General features: G+C 37.8%; 1 protein-coding gene across 2 annotated transcripts in view; it reads right to left on the minus strand.

The window, feature by feature from the left end:
* LOC106069873 (uncharacterized) overlaps window positions 1-22,130 on the minus strand; it is a 50,174-nt gene that overhangs the window by 19,313 nt on the left and 8,731 nt on the right. Inside the window, exons 2-7 of one of the 2 annotated variants that reach the window (XM_056018950.1) lie at window positions 9,102-9,187; window positions 8,200-8,332; window positions 7,109-7,404; window positions 4,506-5,198; window positions 1,692-1,852; window positions 824-1,222 (exon numbers count right to left, since the gene is read on the minus strand). In XM_056018950.1, coding sequence (XP_055874925.1) covers window positions 824-1,222; window positions 1,692-1,852; window positions 4,506-5,198; window positions 7,109-7,404; window positions 8,200-8,332; window positions 9,102-9,187 — 1,768 coding nt within the window. The remainder of the gene's footprint in view (window positions 1-823; window positions 1,223-1,691; window positions 1,853-4,505; window positions 5,199-7,108; window positions 7,405-8,199; window positions 8,333-9,101; window positions 9,188-22,130) is intronic. The other variant, XM_056018951.1, reaches the window with a different exon arrangement.

A 22,130-nucleotide genomic window follows, 5' to 3' on the forward strand; every position in this document is an offset into this window, starting at 1 on the left:
ACTGCGTCAGAAGGGCAGAGTGTGATGACATGGGTGAGGGAACAATAATGTCTTCGCAATGTCTTCGATTCTGAAGATTAAAGATGAGTGTAATGTTTGATACATCTACGCAAACCATGTTGGTAACAATATAAATAAGGACTGCAAATCATTCATGGCATAAGCTGAAGAAGTTTTAAATGGCTAAGGTACTTATATGAATTCAGAAGATTGCAGAGAATAATATCTCATTTCTCCATTAGCTATAAAAGTCATTTTTCTTGATTAGCTCCCTTAGATATATATGATTAGAAATGTTGCCTTAATTTCCTTAATTATAGAATTCCTTTTCTTTTTTTTTTTTTAAAAAAAGATTAACACCATTATTTATGGAAACCATTTTTATTTATGATTAGCTCCCTTAGCTATGAAGGCGCTTTTATTTATAACAAGCCGGATATGAACCGCAGACTGCGGGCCTTAGTTTGGGTATTACTGATCTACTGGAGTGAATTTAAATCTATGTCAAACAGGGAGAATGTTCCCTTCGCATTAAAAAAAGACATTTTTCACGAAAATGAAAGTTGAGTGTGAAAACGGGTTTACCCGATTTGTTAAAAAGTTTCGTTCTTTAATGGAGATACAATTAGGTACTTTTTGTATACTATCATAGCTCTCCGGTTATGGGAGAAACTTAAAACATACACTACCGTCACTGCCATGGTCTAAGGAGATTTATGCCAAGTTTTATCAAATGCTTTTGATTTGTATACATACATTCATACATACAAATATACGCCTTACTTTCTGCTTTATATATTAGATGCCACTTAGAAACACTAACCTTCTCAACTGAGGTCTACTTAAAGAGGCAGCATTCAGTGAAGCTTTAATCCTCTGCCCAAGAGAGAATCTCACTATTTCTTTTTCATCATCATCATCGTCGTCGTCATCGTCGTCAGCTTTTCTAGTCACGTTCCTGACCTTGTCGCTTTTTTCTTTGGAGTCATCGTCCTTGTCGTCATCGTCATCGTCGAGGATATCATCCACGTCGACCTCCAGGAGCAGCTTGCCGTCCAGCTGCTGGATCTGGTCGAAACGTAAAGACATCAGAGCTGGGCCGATCTGTCGGAGACGCTCTGCGGTCATCTTGTCCATGTCGTCGTCCAGCTTCTCTCGTAGGGTGTACCTGAGCAAGGGGTTGCTGTGTTGGCTCATGGCCATTCGGGCAAACTGTTTCATGCTGTGGAGATAAAACTAAGTTTTAATCAGGAATTTTTTTTATTTTTTTTTTACAAATTTGTATTTAGGGGCGGAACATACGGCACTACAGCAAAGATAAGGCACTATGCCATTTTTTTAAAGGACTCCGTATTTCTGAATAATAGTGAAATGAAAATTTACACCCAGACTTCAAAATTATCTAAGCTTTATACTCCTTAATCTTAAATATTTTTGTCACTTTTTCCTCTCTCCTCTCTTGCTTTCTTTTCATCTCTCTATTTCTCTCTTTTTTTCTTCCTCGTACTCTTTTTGCTTCGTTTTCTTTCTTAATTTATACGCTCTCTCTTTTAATACCTCTCTCTCTCTCTCTCTCTTTTCTCTCTCCTTTTTATCCTTTTTACTTCCTATCTTTCTCTCACACACACTCTCTCTTTCTCCCCCTCTCTTTTCCCCATCCTTTCTATTCCCTCTCCCTTCCTCGAGCTTACTGTGCGTCAAACAGTTTTTCTGGCAGCTCTTCCAGGAAGTCGTCATCAATGACGTCAGGGGCAACTCTAAGTATTCTCTTGACGTCATCATCTGTCCAGGCGCTGGAGCCTTTAGCCTTAAGTTGTTGGAGAATGGCTATCTGATGGGATTGGCTCAGACGCTGTCGACAAAAAAAAAATATTTCATTCTTTTAAATTTCACTACAAATCTAATTTAAATCAAAAACAAAGTTACAAATATAGTAAGAATTTCTATTACACACAGAATTAAGAGCCAAATTGACAGCAAGAGTTAATAAGTTACATTATCTGTGTTTGTGTTGTTGATTTTCAAAGCACTTAAATAAGATATTTTAAAAATAGAAATGATTCTCAAATGCACATTGTCTTTGGTTAGCCAAGCTCTGTTTAAATGACATTTATAAAAAAAACATTTCAATAATTCAACTTTAGACTGTAAGCTTAGAGACATTAAGCTGATGTTATAATGTTATAGATGTGTCCATCAATGATGTATAGATGATGATTTGATGAACTGTTTCCAATACATAAACAGTATTTTTTTTTCTCTATTTAACTAAGCTAGAGGTTAATTTCTACACAAAACATTTGTTCAATATAAATATATTCCTTATGTTAATCTTTGTTTTTGTAGTTAGTGCCAATTTTTGAAGCGTGTTATGATTAGTGCACCTGGCTGTTATCACGTGAACCTCTGAATGATTGTTTACTATATCATAGAGGTTATGTTAGTTATAGTAGAACGTTAGGCATTTATAACAATAAACAACAAAGCATAAGCCACCATAGCATCGTGTATTAACAAGGATCCGAAAGCGGACAAATTACTTAATTACTGACGATGCATCATTTCTTTATCAGGTGCAAATGTTAGCAAAAGTATTGACCCTATCCCAGTGTTCCCTAAATTTTTCAGACTTCGCACAATCTGGGTATTTAGCTGAACACTTGGCTTGGTTTTTTTTTTTTTAGAGAGAATACTTCACGTTGTGGCCTATTAGATAGTTATTCCAGTAGTACGTGGAACACCTATTCAGGCCTCGCTGAACACATGGGTTCCGCGGAACACAATTTGGGAAACACTGCCCAATACCAAATTACTATCCATGTATCCATGTATCCAGGCTATCTAAATGTAGTGAATGAATCGTGGTTAATGTCCCGTGCTTCCTGTTAGAGACCATCACACTTAAATTTAATCAGTTCCCTGCTCTGTAGATAAGCTTTGATTTTTAAATTTCCGTCTACGTTATAGAAATTAATAAGAGAGAAAAAAAAAGAAGAGAAAGCGATATGACACAATGTGTTGGTGATATAATGGAACCTAAAGACAAACGTAGGGAATTGAAAACAAGAAGATTGAGAGTTTGAAATAAATACACAAAATAAACAAGGTCAAGGAGGCCTAATTGAAATATAACTGTTGCCAACTAACTAAGACAAGGTACTTTGTGCTACAGGTGAAATGTAATTTCACAGTGCTGAAAAGTGCACACGACATATCTGATTTTTCAAAATACTTTGCTTATAAATAGTTCCTTATTTTGTTTACCGGATACACCAAAAGGCTTACACCGGATACACCAAAAGGCTTACACCAGATACACCAAAAGGCTTACACCGGATACACCAAAAGGCTTACACCAGATACACCAAAAGACTTACACCGGATACACCAAAAGGCTTACACCAGATACACCAAAAGACTTACACCAGATACACCAAAAGGCTTACACCAGATACACCAAAAGACTTACACCAGATACACCAAAAGGCTTACACCAGATACACCAAAAGACTTACACCAGATACACCAAAAGACTTACACCAGATACACCAAAAGGCTTACACCAGATACACCAAAAGACTTACACCAGATACACCAAAAGGCTTACACCAGATACACCAAAAGACTTACACCAGATACACCAAAAGGCTTACACCAGATACACCAAAAGACTTACACCGGATACACCAAAAGGCTTACACCAGATACACCAAAAGACTTACACCAGATACACCAAAAGGCTTACACCAGATACACCAAAAGGCTTACACCAGATACACCAAAAGGCTTACACCAGATACACCAAAAGGCTTACACCAGATACACCAAAAGGCTTACACCAGATACACCAAAAGACTTACACCAGATACACCAAAAGGCTTACACCAGATACACCAAAAGACTTACACCAGATACACCAAAAGACTTACACCAGATACACCAAAAGGCTTACACCAGATACACCAAAAGACTTACACCAGATACACCAAAAGGCTTACACCGGATACACCAAAAAAGCTTGCGATTTTTTAAATTTGCTTCCAATTACAAATATATCCAATCGACATGAAAATGAACTATCATGTTTTGTTAGTAGCATTTGGTGTATATAAATCGTTTTCAATATATTTAGTTTATGATAAACATTTTATATGGCGTAGGAATGTTTTTTATAAGCAATAAGCGGAACGCGCTATGGTGGCTAAGGCTTCTTGAAGTCAATATAATATGTCTACAATTAGATATGTTTTATTTTATATAGAGCTGAAGTAGTTGTTATACTTAAAACCTTGTTAAGACTAAAACTATAAATACAATATATATGATATCTTTGTTATAGAATAAAGGTACTTATTTTAAAAAATGAACCAATTACGGAGCTATTGTTTCTACTGAAACTATTTTAAACTTTTGAAAATTATCTCCCTTGCACCCTATTTGAAAGCGTTGCAAAGCGACTTGTTTCATGTCAGCAGACAGACATGGCGTCTATATAGTACACTCACGCTTCGCCAGCGGCCTCTATTATCATCTTTGTCGTCGTCATCATCGTCGTCGTGGCTATCATCATCATCATCATCTTTTTTATGATCATTATCGTCATCATCATTATCATCATCATCTTTATCGTCTTTTCGTTCAGTGATTTCTTTACTGGACACAATGATTACGTCCTTGTTTATCTCGATCGAGATCTCTCGGCTTCTATCATTCTCGTCTCTGTCTCCGAGAACAACTTTGTGCAGCTCTTCCGAAACGTCCAAAGAAGTCTTCTCCTTTGTGTCATCACTGGGGACAACAGACTTTACCAAGTCGTCCAGCACTTCGTCCAGGCTCTCCCCGCTGTCGAGTACGCCGTCCGCCAATTCTTCAATCTCCTTCAGAATGTCATCCACAGCCTCCGACGACTCGTCTTGGAGAAGATCGTCCAGGGAGACGCTGTCGAGGGCGTGCTCCGCCGAGTCCTGATCGTCGTTACCCAACATCTTACTGTTCGCGGCTTGATCGTCTAACAAACCATCTATAGCCTCATGACTCACATCGTGCTCCTCGTCGCTGTCGTCCAGGTGGTCGTCGCACTCAAAGCCTCCAGCCAGAATCCTGGCGAAGACGCCAGCTGACCCTCGTGCCAATCGAGAGCACAAGAACTTTTCTTCTCTGTCGGTGACAAAGCCTGTCAGGCATTCCAAGTCTTCCGTCTGCAAAGGAAAAGGAAAAACAAAAAAGCATGAGACTATAAGTTAATCTGTATTATAATTCTCTACGTCACCCAACCATGCGGGAAACCACGCAGGCACGTCAACTCTCTAACCCTCGATGAAAATGTCATGGAAAGATAAATATTTTATTTCTGCAAGTCGGCGGCTAAGAAAAAAAAAAAAGGGGGGGGGGAGAACAAGTAAACTTCTCTGTATATATAGCTCTCTACTTCGCCCAACCATGCCCGCTCCCGCCCGCACCCGCGCCCCCCCCTCGCTCCCCCATTAGGACAACTGTGTCTTTCAGGACGTGTTCACCCGTCACTAAATAGTGGCGCATGCTACGCCGCGGGTCGGCTAGTTGATAGTGTAATGACGCAATAGCAAGAATCAGGGTTTATTTCCCTTAGTGAGGCGACACTACATTGTAAAAGCTAGAACGGAAATATGCTAGAAACGATGAAGCACGAACGAGGACGAAGGCGACAGGCTTGTAGTTAAAGAGACGACCAAGACTGTGCCCTTATTCTGAAATACAATGTTGTTTTAGTAGAGAACTGGAGTTCATCATTATTTACTAGATTTATTTGTATTCTGTTGGAGGTTGTTAGTAATTGAACTAGTTCAAATAGCCAGAGAATCAACATCATCTAGACCAGCGGTTCTAAATCTTTTAAGCTCGGCGACCCCATTTTAGAATCCCCCACTCTTCCGCGACCTAATTCACACACATACAGCAATAGAAGAATAGACAAAAACAATCCATAGTTTCAATGGTCTTAAACGACCCCTGGCAAATCGTCAATCGACCCACAGGTTGAGAACCCCTGATCTAGACTCAACTAGATCACCTCTAACTCCCTTAACACTACGAAGACGACCGAACGTTCGTTAATAGGACATAATAAACATCGGCACACCCTAAAACATTTCAATCTGTTTACAAATAAAACGAAGGGAGAAATAAGCATCCATTTATGTGTGTGTGTGTGTGATTCGATAAATTGCAATGCTGTGGGAATCCGGTTCAACAGCTTGAAATTAAAAAAGAAATTGTAACCAATGACAACTAGCTTCAAAGCTACAATGAAAATAAAGATTGCAAGGCTGCGATTGTTGCTTGAATCTAATAGAAACACAAGACAGCATTTGGAATACCTCAATACTGACCATTGGGAAGACATAGCTCTAGACGGCAACAGATGGAGAGAGACAGTGACCAAGAAGGCTATGGACAGTGAAAGTACATGGGTCTCAGCTCAGGAAGAAAAACGTACAATCCGAAAAACGCCCAGCTCCTCTACCCCCGAAGCAAAAGCCACCTTAACCTGCGCTATCTGTGGACGGGAGTGTCTCTCCAAAATAGGGCTCCACAGCCACATGAGGAAGTGTGCTCTGAGATGAACCATAGTCGTTCTACGACTGAAGGAGGCCAATGACTGACTGATTGGAATACCTGCAAGGTGTTGATGACTCCTCTGAGTCGGTGTAAATGGCAATGCAGGATGCTATATAAATTATGGCACATAGCAAATTGCGGGGCGCACTGGTGTAATAGGACATGCCGATGTGTAGAACCAAAACGAACACTTCCCAATATGATCAGATCAAACGTGATTCGACAGTATTTCTAATTATTTAATAAAAATATAAACTTAATTTCGAGATGCTTAAACCTTTCAGGTCTATAGTTTATCTCGTAGACCTTTTATGGAAAGGCATTTTTACCCTAACAACAATTAAGAATAGCACCTGGCTAAGTGTATATCTAATTTCGATAGGAATTAGATAGTGTAAAGGACTTTCGGTTTCAACGAAACATAATGTAAAAATTAAGTAAATTAATATAAGTTAAATAAGTTATTAAATTGGTTCAGAAATAATACATAAAACCTCGTTCAAAAGATTACCTCCAATTCTTCTAAAACATCTTCCCAATCTATTTTTTCATCATTTGTGTCCCGTTTCTTCATAGTGTGGTCATTGTCCTGGTCTTGGCTTTCTTTCTTCGTGTTGTCCACTTCATCTGAAGTGTCGTTTTTCTTATTGTCGCTGAGCTCTGGCTTTTTGTCATCCTGGTCGTCAGACGTATCTTCCGATGACTCGCCCTTAAAAGCTTCCTTCACGCGGTTCAGAAAATGTTTCAGCTGATCATTGCTGCTGAGACACTTCATAGCCTTGGCATTTTGGAGCAAAGGGTTGCCATCTGAATGCAAAGAGGGCGAAAAAAAGTGAATCTAACAAAATATTCACGAAAATAATCAAAGACCCCAAATTTAAGTAACAATAGCATATACCGACTGCAACATAATTGCATTTATTAAACCCTAATTACAATGCTTATAGTAACTGATTCCATTCTTTAGACAATTTTTTCTCCCACTTCCCATTCTCGGATCAAGTTGAAATTTTGCATAATTATTCATAATCAAAGACAAAACATGAAGCAATAATTTAAAAAATTACATATTAGTTAATTGAATAGTGGTAATTAATTCATTTCGTTTTATATAGGAACAGGGGAACAAAATCTTGAAGCATTGAGAGATATGCCTGTTATTGTGCAATGATATCCTATATTTAAGCTTTGTTTTGATAAAGTATTTTTTTTAAATTATAGTTTGCTTGTTCTATTGATATAATATTGAATTCAAAAGTGCAAATTGTTGTATAAGAAATATTTCAATACAGATGACCTATTTATTGGAACGAGGTGGTCAACTGCTAAAGTGAAATCGAATACCACTACAGATGCCCAACTTGTGACCGTATCTTTATAGCAACGGTCGGCCTCTTGAGTCAAAGGAGAATTTGCAAAGGGAAAATATTGTCTCGGAGACGTAAAATGCCACAGACATAGACACAAACGATAGACAGACACGGACTGAAGACAGACACGGACTCAAGACAGACTGAAAACAATTAGACAGCGTACTTTATGAAATGTGTAAGACCAACTTTTTACAAATCTACAATCTACACATTTTTTATTGTCCATTACCTTTAGGTCCGAACTGGGTCACTCTAAACTCGAAATCAGGTGGCATCCTCAAGGATAGGGAATTTAGATTTTCGAAAAGGTCATCGAATTCCAGCTCGATGTCCGGTAGTTCTGGTCTCTTGTCCAACAAGTCCTAATAGATAAACACACTTAACAAGTATAGAAACCTAGTCTCTAAACACAGTAATACAGTACATATATGACATAGCACAAATCTAGATATAGAATGAACCCATTACTAAACATGGTCATCTGAGTTATTAGCTAGATCTCTTTGAATATTCGGTTACTATGTTGTTGTTGTTGTTTTTTGTTTGTTTGTTTTGTTCTTTTTAATTGAAAACTGTTCTAATATTTGTCATTGGACAAGGGACAGTACTATAGTACTAGCTAATATGACTCGTGTTATGGTCATGTGATCGAAAGCCTTCGTGGACCAGAGACATAGTGTGCTAGGACTGTTAGCCTACCATGAAGTCAGTCCGGGGGGAGTGAGTCCTCGAGTGAAGCAGTAGGGGTCCAGGAAGAGACAGTAGAGTTTAGTACCGTGGTGTACAGTGTAGTCAGTTTATTGTGTCGTATTGGCTGTTATTTATTTATTTACTCATTAAAGTACCAAATTATTTTTGTCAGTTCTTGAGTTAGATGTGTTGTGTTGAGCAGTGTTTGCAGAAGGGCTGATTAGGGCTGATTAGGAGAGAAAAGATACGTTTAAGTATCTTATATGTAACGGTGAGATGGAATTGAGCAAGGAGTAATTTAGCTTTTCTCAGCATGTTGCGAAGAGAACTTTAAATAAATCTGCAGCATTAAAAGAAAGCTAGGAGGTACTAAAACAGAACAGACCAATGTTTATGTGTGTGAACACGTGTCATGCAGATCACGTGTTCAGATGTACTGACCTTGATTTTTTCCCCAAGTTCATCATTGCTAAAAGGTTTCAGTGGGTCACTTTCGACTAATTTTGGTATCTCGTCTGCTCTGCACGCTGAAGGAAGACAGAAAAACAAGCAAATTAAATGTAAAAAAAAAAAACTACAAATCTTACATAAGGGAAAGGACTCCATATTTACACCCGTTTGTCTCAATACTGTAAGATGTATGACCCTTTTTTCGATATTAAATCAAAATTAATTAATTACCATTATTTAATTAACTGATTGATTTTTTTTATTGACCCATGTTGTTAGGAACAGTGAATAATTGTGCAAAGTTTCAACTTGAGCCGAGAATGGGAAAAGGAGGGGGTGGGGGGGGGGGAATAGCGACGCTTTCTAAAATAAGACTAAAACTACGCAGGAGGAGAAATGTTTTGTTCCTACACACAACTCAACACTGTCAGCACGTTAATAGTGTCTGTGCCTTGAGAGTACAGGACAGAACCAATTCGTTTTTTTAGACGCTTCCGCGAAGTTGACTTATAAACAAGACCTAAGATTTATAGTGTACTCATTTCTCAATGTGGGTCATTTTCAACTAATTTGAACAAAGAGATCCGGAAAGCCTGAAAGTTTGTAGTAGAGACAGAGAACCTACAAGTCTCTCAGCGCATTACTTCTGTGTGATCTGGGAGATACAGTGGCGTAACTAAGGGGGGGGGATGGGGGGGAATTTTAAAATCCCCCCGGGCCCCCACCTAGGGGGGGCCCCTAAATGGGTGTCCGAAATTTAGTTGTAAATACATAAATTAATATATTTGATAGACAAATTGTGTCAACGGGTGTCTTTTTTTAATCAACATTTATGGATTAAATTTATCACAAAGACTAAACCTAGATATTTTTGCCGCAGAGATCAGTTTTTGATAGTGTAACTATTCCTCCATTTTAAACTTTGTTGCCACGAATAAAACTGCATGATATACAGCGAATTCCAGGTATCTTGTTACCTTTACTAATAATAGATCTAAATGGCGAGTATTATATGGCTACACTAATTAACCTTGAAGCAAAATTTACAGAATCGAGTATAACTAAAAGTTATTCTTAACAATGCTAAAATTGTCCATTATTCGGGTTTGGCGTCTATAATTTCAGAATTAAACTTCACACTCGAGTTATTACCCCTTTATTCATCTTTCCTCAATCCAATGGAAACTCTCTCTTTTTATTTACATCTAATGATCTAATCCTTTTGCTTTCACACAAAACATAAACAAAAAATAATGACGTAATATCATATAATATTAATACATCCTTCCTATTGAAGTTATTATCACACCCTTCCTTTTAAAGTTCTTAATAGTGATATCTACTAGCAGGGCCGGCCCTAGCATTTGCGGGGCCCTAAGCGAAACGGATCGCGCGGGGCCTAGTCTGGGTAGGGATAAGCATAATGTCAAAATTATTATTTTTTGAATTAGAAAATAGGCCTACTTTTGTCTTTGCAATAAATTTTTATCAAATGAAAGCTCGCAATGCCACTTTTTATTTATTGGCACCCCAAAACGTCAATTTCGTCTATTCTTCAGGAGATTTGAATAAATTCAAAAAAAGTTCAGGACTTTATCGTATATTTTGCCTTTTCATGAGATTTCCTGGAGGCCCTGAAAAATCAGGAGGTCGCGAAAACCCTGTTATTTTATATACGTTATAATTGTTTAATTTAATAATGTACACTTGGAATTAGCGCGGGGCCTATGAAAGCGCGGCGCCCACTGCGACCAGCACTGTCTACTAGGAACTTTAACAATTCGTCCACTTCTGGTTGTCTGGCACAACAAGTTCTCTAGACGTTGGTCTATAACTGTCTGTTTCGTTTGTAGCAACAGTTTGCAGTTCATTGTCTTCATCGGTATCATAGTACCCAGAGATGTCTTCATCGAAACTCTTATTTAAAAAGCGTTGATTTCTTCTGCATGTTATTCCATTGTTTGTCTTTATGATGTAAGATCTGAGTGCTGAATTTTTTTTATGACAACTGCTTTCTGCCATGTTTGACCTAGACGAACTCTCCGACAGAATAATCTTTAGGTAGTCTTGCTTTTGCATCGTATTTCACTTAGCTTTTCATCTGTCGTTCGTTGAGTAATGTCTCTGCATTTTCAGCTACCAATGGTTTCAATAGTTTGTCATCAGTTGGAATGATTCCCTGAGTCTTCTACTCGTCAGCAGTTGTGATGGTGAATACGGCAGTCCACTTATCGGAGTATTTCTATACTCGAGCATAACGAGATATGGATCTTTCCCACTTTTGTATACTCTGAATCCTTTTGCTTTCGCACAAAACATAAACAACCAACAATGACGTAATGCCATATAATATTAGCACAGAATCTTCTTCGTGCAGTGGAAAATTACGAATTTTTTTGCCTATCTTGAATTCTGGTCAAAGCTCCTATGCCCAATTAATATAGTTCGGAAGAAACTACAAAAGTCTGGACTGCATATACGGGAATCTGCTAAAGAAATTATTACCCTTTCATGCTTTCTGCAAAATGATGAGAAACTGACAAAAACCCAATCCATCGAAAAAGCAAAAGAAGGTAGTGAATACTATGGATTCCCTGTAATCAAAACAACCATATGAAAGAAAAGACTTGATGGGAAGTTGAGTTCTCATGTCGGACTGTCAATACAACTGCAATTCAAACGTGTTGCGACAGAAGTGCTGGACAGATTTCATATGGAGATGAAGGGCAGATTTGTCACGAGTCGAGTCTGTGACCTATTTCGACCAGTTTCTAGAAGCAAGTTCAAACCAGTGCAAGTGTCCAGCGTAAACAAGTTAATTTTAGATATCCAATCAAAGAAAGAGGTTAAGGGAAAAAAATAGCACACGTCAGCTTCTAGAAGGTCAAAGTTACTAAAATAATTATCTGAGAAGGTTCCATGATTCTGGAACGTACGATCAAAGAAAGTATAAATAACGGGAAAGTCAGTTAGACGGGGTCCTCGCATAGTAGTAGTTCTTGTAGAGCGATGGTCCTCGCTCAGTCCTCGATTAGTAATACGTTTTGTGATATTAGCGGGTCCATTAAGTAAAGTTTTAGTAGTTGAAGTTGAAGTTATACTAAGTGAAGTTTTATGTATCTTTAAGTTTTATTTATGAAGTGTCAAGTTGTTATTGAATTAAGAAGTTAATTTGATGTGAAAGTTGAAGAAGTTATTAAAGAAGTTTGAAGAAAATACAGAGAGATGTTTCTTTCTTCATTTCATTGAATTGTCAAGTATTGATAATATAATCCCCGGCAAGTTCGTCACATATATGGCACCTCCGATAAATAAGGCAAGGCATCGATGAATACAGGCATCAAACAATAAAGGCGACATCGAAGAATACATACGTCACATATATTGGCACCTCCTGACGAAAAAAGGCATCTATAAATAAAGGCACCGATGAAGACAAGCATCACATACGGCATTTTCAAAGAATAAAGTCGGCACATTCTAGCAAGGACTACGAATTTAAAAGGAAAAGCCTCTAACAAATAAATCATAGCCTCTCGTAACGACAAAGCCTCAACTAAGCATTACAAGAAAAGCCTCTTTCAGAAAACTTTAACAAGACGTACATTCATTGCTACGAAAAGTATTTTATGATTGACACTTCCAGTCAATAGGTTACTTAATAGTTGACATAGAGGACGTCCTGCAAGACAGATCATCGGTTTTAAGGTCAGTACCTTACATTTCATATTTACTAAGCTGTGAAAGCTACATTTACTAAGCTGTGAAAGCTACATTTACTAAGCTGTGAAAGCTATATTTACTAAGCTGTGAAAGCTACATTTACTAAGCTGTGAAAGCTACATTTACTAAGCTGTGAAAGCTATATTTACTAAGCTGTGAAAGCTATATTTACTAAGCTGTGAAAGCTACATTTACCAAGCTGTGAAAGCTATATCTACTAAGCTGTGAAGGCAACGTTACTAAAGCTAGTTGTACACTAGTTTGGTTACAAATACTGACCACTTGCATTCCTCAAGAGGAGACACCGATCGATATTTAACTAGGTCAGCCATAGTTAACCTCTCACCTGTGGACAGGTGTCGGTCATCGCTAGTGTAGGCAGTACTTATAAATAGAAAAGTTATTAAGTTATTACAATGGCTTTAGTCTCGTACCTGTGGAAAGCATACATCAAAGTAGCCGCTTACGGTAACATGCCACAAGAAAGAATGGAGGAATGGTGCACTCAAAAAGTAAATTTCGAGATACAAAGACGTAAAGAAGACGAAGAGGCAGAAGAAAGAAGACGTAAAGAAGACAAAGAGGCAGAAGAAAGAAGACGTAAAGAAGACAAAGAGGCAGAAGAAAGAAAAAGAATTAGAGAAGAAAAAAGAATTAGAGAAGAAAAAGAGGCTGAAGAAAGAAATAGGATTAGAGAAGAAAAAAGAAGACAAGAAGAAAAAGAGGCAGAAGAAAGAAAAATGCTTAGAGACGACCAAAGAAGACAAGTAGACATAGAGGCAGAAGAGAAGAAACGCAAAGAAGAAATAGAAGAAGAAGAAAGAAAACTTAAAGCAAAAGAAGAAGAAGAAAGAAAACTTAAAGCAAAAGAAGAAGAAGAAAGGAAACTTAAAGAAATACATGAAGAAGAAGAAAGAAAACTTAAAGCACGAAAAGAAGAAGAAGAAAGGAAACTTAAAGAAATAAAAGAAACAGAAAATGAAACAGAAGAAAAAGAAACAAACATTACGGAAGGACCTTACATTGTTTATGAGTACAACAAGAATACTACTGAACTTCAACTATTTAATAATGAAGAATTTAAAGCTGACCAGAAGAAAGATACAACTTTGACTAGAATGTACAAGAAGGCACAAACAATTGTAAAGCAGCCAGGACTTAATGTACCTTATTTCAAAGAAGGAATACTTGTGAAGAAAAGTGTTAATTATGATACCTATGAGTTTGTTGAACAAATCATTTTACCACTGAAATATACTCAAGACATCATTGAAAAGAATCACAATTTTCTACATACCAAACTAGCGAGTGTGACGAGGACAAAGAAAAGAATTCTAGACAAATTTTATTGGCCGAGCATTACAAAAGATGTTAAGAAACATGTTAGTCAATGTCAAGTTTGTCAAATGAACAATTCTAAGAGAAACCAAGTTCATGAGCAGAATATGAAAGTTGAACAAAATTACGAACCAGTTGGAAATATTATAGCAGACAAAAATGACTCAAATGTTGATGAATTAAACAATTTTACATTTAACTTTAAGAAAGAAAATCGTCTAACATTGATGGACAATTTATGCAACAACCGTGATATGACTCAGCAACAAAGTAACATAAGTACTTCCAAAGAAAGTCAATCAAATATAGATTCAAACATATTTGTTTCGAATGAGTCACTGTCTCAGTCAAAACAAAATAACTCAGATACGAAAACTTTTCAACAAGATTTTGATACAAATATTACAGTCATAGAGCCATGTGAAAAAACTCAAGAAGCTGAAGTCAATATTGAAAATGAAAGAGAATTAAATGAATACAGAAAGTTTAGAAATTTTAAACAAGGAGACAAAGTGAAGTTATGGTTACCTGACAGGAGCAACAAGCTGATTTATACCTGGCAAGGTCCATTTACTATCATCAGAAAGATTTCAAACGTAACTTATGAAATCAACATTAACAAATATGTCAAAGTGTTTCATGTTCATATGCTTGAAAAATACAATGAGGATACAGATAATGAAAACTTATCAAAAGAACTAGAAGATAATGTTACATGCTTAGAGAAAATTCAAGAGGAAAATGAAGACAATATAAATGAACTATTACCAACGACATCAAAACAAATTGAATCTCTCAAAGACATTGACATAGATCATTTAAAGTTGAAAAGTAAGACAGACCTGTTGAATACAAGTGAAGAATATTCTGAGATATTTCATGATGTTCCTGACATATCAACATTTATAGACAATGTGATTGACTTAAAAACTGACAAACTTGCCAACTCAAATGTTCATTCTCTAACTTTGCACAATAGAGATTTACTGCAGAAAGACTTAACTGATTTATTAGTGCAATGCATACATGAACATTCAAACTCAACGTTTTCTACTTCAATCGTTTTACAACGTAAACTGTCACTAAAAGAAAGATTTAGTGTCGATTTTGGACAGTTCTTGTTTGAATATATGAAAAGCAAAGAATCTTATAAGGACAATAGTTGTATGTTGCTTAAAGCTAGAATGAAACATATTCATGAACTGAGAGACATTGTGTACCATTTGAAACAAAGTACATTTGTAGCTAAACTAAGAAAGTTTGTGTTGAAACCAAAAGTGACATTTTTCAACAGCAGAGTTGAACAAAACTCTCTGAAAACACATGACAATATTGTTAAACGTATTTTGAACTATACAGAACCAAGAAAGAAGAAATGTACGGATAGACTAGAATTGTTTCAAGTGCCCGAACAGAAGAAATGTACAGACAAACTAGAATTGTTTCAAGTACCAGGAAAGAAGGAAGTAGCAAATCTAACAAGACATTACAGCTGGGTCAAGATTTATTTTAATACTTATGTCATGCTATTGTTTATTACTTAGTATATTTACATTAATACTGTTGTTATAAGAGTTTTAGAAATGAGTAATTTGACATTGTACATGTTTAGATTTCATATATTATTAAGTAAGTTAATATTCAGATATTCTGTATTAGCAAGTAATATGATGAGATGACATGTATTTTTCAGTATTGTGAAGTTGTATAATTTTGATATTTTCTTGAGTTACAAAAGTTAGAAAGTTCATGCTCAAATATCATGTAGAGACAAGTGATGTATGGAACTAAGATGTAATTTCTATAATATTAATTATATATGCTGAATATGTACAATACTTTGAATTTTGAATAATGTAAATGTAATGCAACAATTATTCGAATTATCAGTTCTGTACTTTATAGGAACAATTTTTTTTTAGATTTTTGTGTGCATATATTATAAAAGAAATAATGTTATTTTACGCATTTTATATTGCATACAAAATGCTAAAAAGGCAAGGGGGTAATGTCACGAGTCGAGTCTGTGACCTATTTCGACCAGTTTCTAGAAGCAAGTTCAAACCAGTGCAAGTGTCCAGCGTAAACAAGTTAATTTTAGATATCCAATCAAAGAAAGAGGTTAAGGGAAAAAATAGCACACGTCAGCTTCTAGAAGGTCAAAGTTACTAAAATAATTATCTGAGAAGGTTCCATGATTCTGGAACGTACGATCAAAGAAAGTATAAATAACGGGAAAGTCAGTTAGACGGGGTCCTCGCATAGTAGTAGTTCTTGTAGAGCGATGGTCCTCGCTCAGTCCTCGATTAGTAATAAGTTTTGTGATATTAGCGGGTCCATTAAGTAAAGTTTTAGTAGTTGAAGTTGAAGTTATACTAAGTGAAGTTTTATGTATCTTTAAGTTTTATTTATGAAGTGTCAAGTTGTTATTGAATTAAGAAGTTAATTTGATGTGAAAGTTGAAGAAGTTATTAAAGAAGTTTGAAGAAAATACAGAGAGATGTTTCTTTCTTCATTTCATTGAATTGTCAAGTTTAATCATATAATCCCCGGCAAGTGTGATCGTCATTTCATATGAATTCATCAACTTATTAATACAATCCTTCGGCAAGTTCGTCACAGATTCCAAAGACTGGAAAGAAAATGGATACCTTTGGGTTTCTTCTTGAACCAAGACACCTGTTAGAAGACACGCTTGTGACAAACTGTGCTACTTTTTCTGTTTGTTTGATGAAATAAATGGAAAATCGCTTTTTCAATGATGTCATTGATGCACGAGCACTTTTCATCAACAAACCAGTAATACAATCACCAATAGACATATTGAGGAAACAGGCTTCATATGGGAATTACGTGTGCTCAGACTTTGCAACCTCCTCCGAATACCGCTAACTCAGGCCACTTCCATTACGTCATTCTCAAAGCTCAAGTTCATCAAAAAGTATCTCAGGAGCACAATGACGCAAGAAAGGCTTATCATGGTTTTAATGTCAGTGAAGTCACAAATACTAGAAAGTATCGATGTAGTTGATGTTATAGATGTCTTTGCTGCACAGAATGCACCACGTGAAGCGATATCAATTTAGATTTGTCACTTGTGCATTATTTAACTAATAAACAACGGTATTATTCTTTAAAAGAATTCTTGATGATTACTTTTTGTTAAGTTTACTGATATACTGAACCAATTTGATTTGGGGCTTATATATTTTTGCGTACATTATCTCATGTCATATGTCGAATGTCAAAATGCAAGGGGCCCCCAAAGAGGTCAATCCCCCCGGGCCCCCAAATCCCTAGTTACGCCCCTGGGGAGATAACATCCTCAACCAAAACACCTGTAGATATATTCCTTCAAAAAGGACTGACTTTGGCCTAAATTTTGGTCTAGGGTTTACTTTTATGAGCATATTGCCTCGTTTAAAAACAGAAATGTGCATAAACCTAAAAAAAAGATCTCTTGTAACTGAAGGGCAGAGAAAGGAAACTAATTGCGATGTACCAGAAGCTACTGCATGACTGGGGGAGATAAATGAGTTTGTTTAAGTGTCACCGAGCTGTGAGTTATGGGTCCTTCTTTTTTTTTTTAGGTCATGTGTGCTGGGTCCTTTTCCTCTCCGGTTGTTGGACGTGTCCCCACGGAGAAATTAATGTTTCGCGTTTAATCATCTATTGATTTTATATCAATGAAACAGCGGAATCGGCGTCCTGGAAGATATCATATTAGTACAAATAACATACATTTGTAACCTTTTTTATTTGGCTACTATAAAAAGTGTAATATGTATCAACGATTCGACCACAGCCACATTCAGTCTCAAAAATGACTGCAGTATACCACATAATTCTAGGATAAGATGAAAGCCTTGGCAATAGCCAGGGGCGGACTGGCTATATGGGTATTCAGGTAAATGCCCGGTGTTAGATCTTATACGCCAAGTCATACAAAACCTATACGTACAACGCTGGCAAACATTGAAAAATGTCATATTAAAGTACAAATAGATTACATGAATATGTTTGGAGTGGCAGAGTGCTTTATTTCATCGCCTTTGAATTTTATCGGTCAAAATAAACAACTTATTGTTTGTTGTTATTGTTTTTTAATATTTCTCTTTTTCGAAATACCAAGTTGCAGTGTAATTGTACAAAGCGCTGTAAGGTGCTTAATTATCATTATTTCTATTTATTTATTTGCACTTTATAAAGTGCACACTATTTTACCCACAAGAAAATGTATTTTGAATTTAAACATTGTCTTTCCAATCAACAGAAGCTGATTAAATAGAGTTGCATTTTAAAGGAACATCCGATGAGATTTTGTAAATTATAAGTTCTCCTTTCAGACCTTGTGATCTATGGGGCAGATGATGTTAAGGTCATCTGTTTCTGTGGTCCACGGTTAACGAGGGTGTCACGTGGCCAGCACAACTTCTCCCCAACTAATGTCAGGTACCCATTAAAGCTGGATGACTCTTTATCTTTCTAGAGGGTCTCAGTTTTAGATTTCGGGATGGAGGTTTTCATCTCAGTTTGTCTGTCTGATGTTTCAAGTTTGAATTACGAACCTGAGGTTCCAGATTGCGGGTTGATATATTCAGACCTGGTGGTGCTTTGTGAAGTTGTGAGCTTTGATGATACTATGAACTTTTGCTTATTCATTCATATTGGGACTGTCATGAACATTTGTATAGTAATGATCCTGATTACTGAATCTTTGTCTTGAAGTGAAACATTGATAAGGTCAATATTTGTTTTTTTTTTCTTATACATACTATCCAGTATTTTAATTGAACCATATTAGTCTAGACCTATAGGTATTTGTTTTATCATTATCATTGGTCATATATCATGTTCATTCTATAAATATCATTAAATTAAATTTATAATTTAATTTAAATCATCATACACTTCGTTTATTAGTTTATGTACAACTGGGTGTGTATGGTGTGACTGTCGGGCTTAACTTGGGCCTAATAGAAGTTATAAAGTAATTATAACATATACACACATTGTAATTCACATTACAAAGGTTTCAAAGGTTGTCATGGCCAGGGATGTCAATGGGGTTAAGCTCCCATTGTCTATAAAGTACTCCTAATGGCATGCGTATCAAATAGCCTCTGACAACTAAGTCCAGCACCTGGCCTGCTCGTGTGGCTTAGATATTAAGCCCGGCGAAACTGCTCTTACTAACAGGTGAAGGGGTGAAGGCGGATACCTGGCGCCACAAAACCGGGAGCTTCGGGCAGATGGAGCTCGTCAGCCTAGTAAGGCAGTTCATCTAGGAGAGGGGTACTCTGACTTCAAACCCCCGCTGCCTTGCGGTACTGAGGCTTCAGGAGACAACCTCGAGGAGAAATCAGGAGTGAAGCCCCTTAGGCGTTGGGAGTATCAGCTATGAAATTCCCTCCGGCAGCTTCTGCAACTGAGTTGGTGCCAAATGTAATGCGATGCGTTCCTTTGGATCACATCAGCAAGGTCGAGAGAGGGATCATGACGCATGGGCCACCCATGACCCCTTTATCCAAGGCCCAGGAATGCGCCCCGGAGAGGAAACTCTGGTGCTGCTGCAAAGCGGCTAAAACAACACGGGAGACAACAGTTACGGGTTATAAGTCCAACTTGATTGGCGTAATGTATGGACGCCACGGGTTGTCTCTGACGGTGGGAGAGGTCTTCGCGCCTCACTGATCAGCTACCGCCCGCCTCAACCTGGGCAGCCCCCAGTCAGTTAGGTGCTGATCCGCCACAGCCTGCCTGCTCTAATGGGTGCTTAGAGCTTAGTTTAAAACGACAAGTAGGCTGGAAACTTGCACCAAGCAACAAAAGAAGAAAAATTAAACTGAAAAAGAAAATCCCTGTCATGCGACTGGCCACTTGGAATGTCAGGACAATGTGTCCTGGTCTCACTGATGATCTAAGGCAGATCGACGATGCAAGGAAGACGGCAGTTATAAACAACGAGCTAAAAAGGCTACATATTGACATTGCAGCCCTGCAAGAAACCCGACTGGCCGAAAACGGCATGCTCCGCGAGACTGACTACACTTTCTTTTGGAAAGGGAAAGCACAGGATGAGACTCGAATACATGGTGTGGGCATTGCTGTCAAGAACAGTCTTCTTCCCATGATAGTCCCTCCAGTTGGTGGCTCGGAACGGCTACTAAGCATAAGTATGATGACAGCATCTGGAAAAGTCACTCTAATTAGTGCCTATGCCCCCACACTATGCTCGCCTCAGGAGGACAAAGACAAGTTCTATGAAGACCTCAAAGAAGCCATTGCAAACATTCCTCAAAAAGAACATATGATCCTTCTAGGTGACTTCAATGCCAGAGTAGGATCAGATCACACTACCTGGCCAGACTGTCTTGGGCTTTTTGGAATCGGAAAGATGAATGAGAACGGACAAAGACTGCTTGAATTCTGCACATACCATAAGCTCTGCATTACCAACACATACTTCAGAACAAAACCACAGCACTGTGTCTCATGGAGGCACCCTAGGTCTGGGCACTGGCACCAGCTGGATATGATACTGACACGAAAAAAGGACATTGGAAATATACTGCTGACACGTAGCTACCAAAGCGCGGATTGTGATACTGATCATACTTTAGTGTCATGCCGGACAAGACTGCTGCCAACTAAGATCCACACTTCACAGGGAAAAAGAAAATCACGCCTGAATACTACTAGCACAAAAAATCCTGATCTTTGCACCGAATTTGAGAACAAATTAGAGGAAGCTTTTAAAAACTTCTCTGCGACTGAGGTAGAAAAAAGCTGGACGTTTATGCGTGATACAATCTACCAAACATCATCACTGGTCTTTGGAAACAAAACCAAGAAAAGCGAAGACTGGTTTGAAGCTAGTCTACCAGAAATGGAAACTGCCACTACGAACAAGAGAGCAGCCATGCTAATCTACAAGAAGGATCCCACCCCAAGCAACTTAAAAAGGCTCAGAGCTGCACGTAACAATGCCCAAAGAGTAGCGAGACAATGTGCTAACAAATACTGGCAGGAGCTATGCGAAGATATTCAATCTTGTGCCGACTGTGGTAACATAAGAGGACTATATGAGGGCATGAGAAAAGCCTTTGGACCTCACACCAGCAAGTGTGCTCCGCTCAAGTCAAAAGATGGCTCAATCATCAGCGATCGTGCGCTGCAAATGGAACGATGGGTAGAACACTATGCAGAACTCTACCAGATTGAAAACGCCATCTCACCAAATGCTGTTTCCAACTTCCCATCACTTCCAGTTTTGACGGAATTAGACGAAACGCCCTCAGTAAAGGAGCTGAGCATTGCCATTGACATGCTTGCACATGGGAAAACACCCGGAGGAGATGGCATTCCTGCTGAAGTAATTCAGGCTGGAAAACATGCCCTAATCAAACCACTCCATGAACTGCTAAGCTTGTGCTGGGAACAAGGAATGGTCCCCCAGGAATTGAAAGACTCCAACATTGTTACAATTTATAAAAATAAAGGCGACCGCTCTGATTGTAACAATTACAGAGGCATCTCACTGCTTAGCATAGTCGGAAAGGCTTTTGCTAGAGTGTTACTAAAGCGATTACAGATCCTGGCAGATCGTGTTTATCCAGAGTCGCAGTGTGGCTTTAGGGCAGGAAGATCTACAACAGATATGATTTTCTCTCTGCGGCAGCTACAGAAGAAGAGCAGAGAACAAAAGCAGCCCCTCTTCATAGCTTTTATTGATTTGACCAAGGCCTTTGACCTTGTTAGCAGAAGCGGTCTGTTTGCTGTACTAGAGAGAATCGGCTGTCCAAATAAGTTAAGAAAACTAGTGTCAGCTTTTCACGAAAATATGCAGGGCACCGTTCAGTTTGAAAGTTCTTCCTCCAGGCCATTCTCCATTAAGAGCGGTGTAAAACAAGGATGTGTACTGGCCCCTACACTATTTGGCATCTTCTTCTCAGTCGT

This window comes from Biomphalaria glabrata, chromosome 2, assembly GCF_947242115.1.
Source record: "Biomphalaria glabrata chromosome 2, xgBioGlab47.1, whole genome shotgun sequence".
Lineage (NCBI taxonomy): Eukaryota > Metazoa > Mollusca > Gastropoda > Planorbidae > Biomphalaria > Biomphalaria glabrata.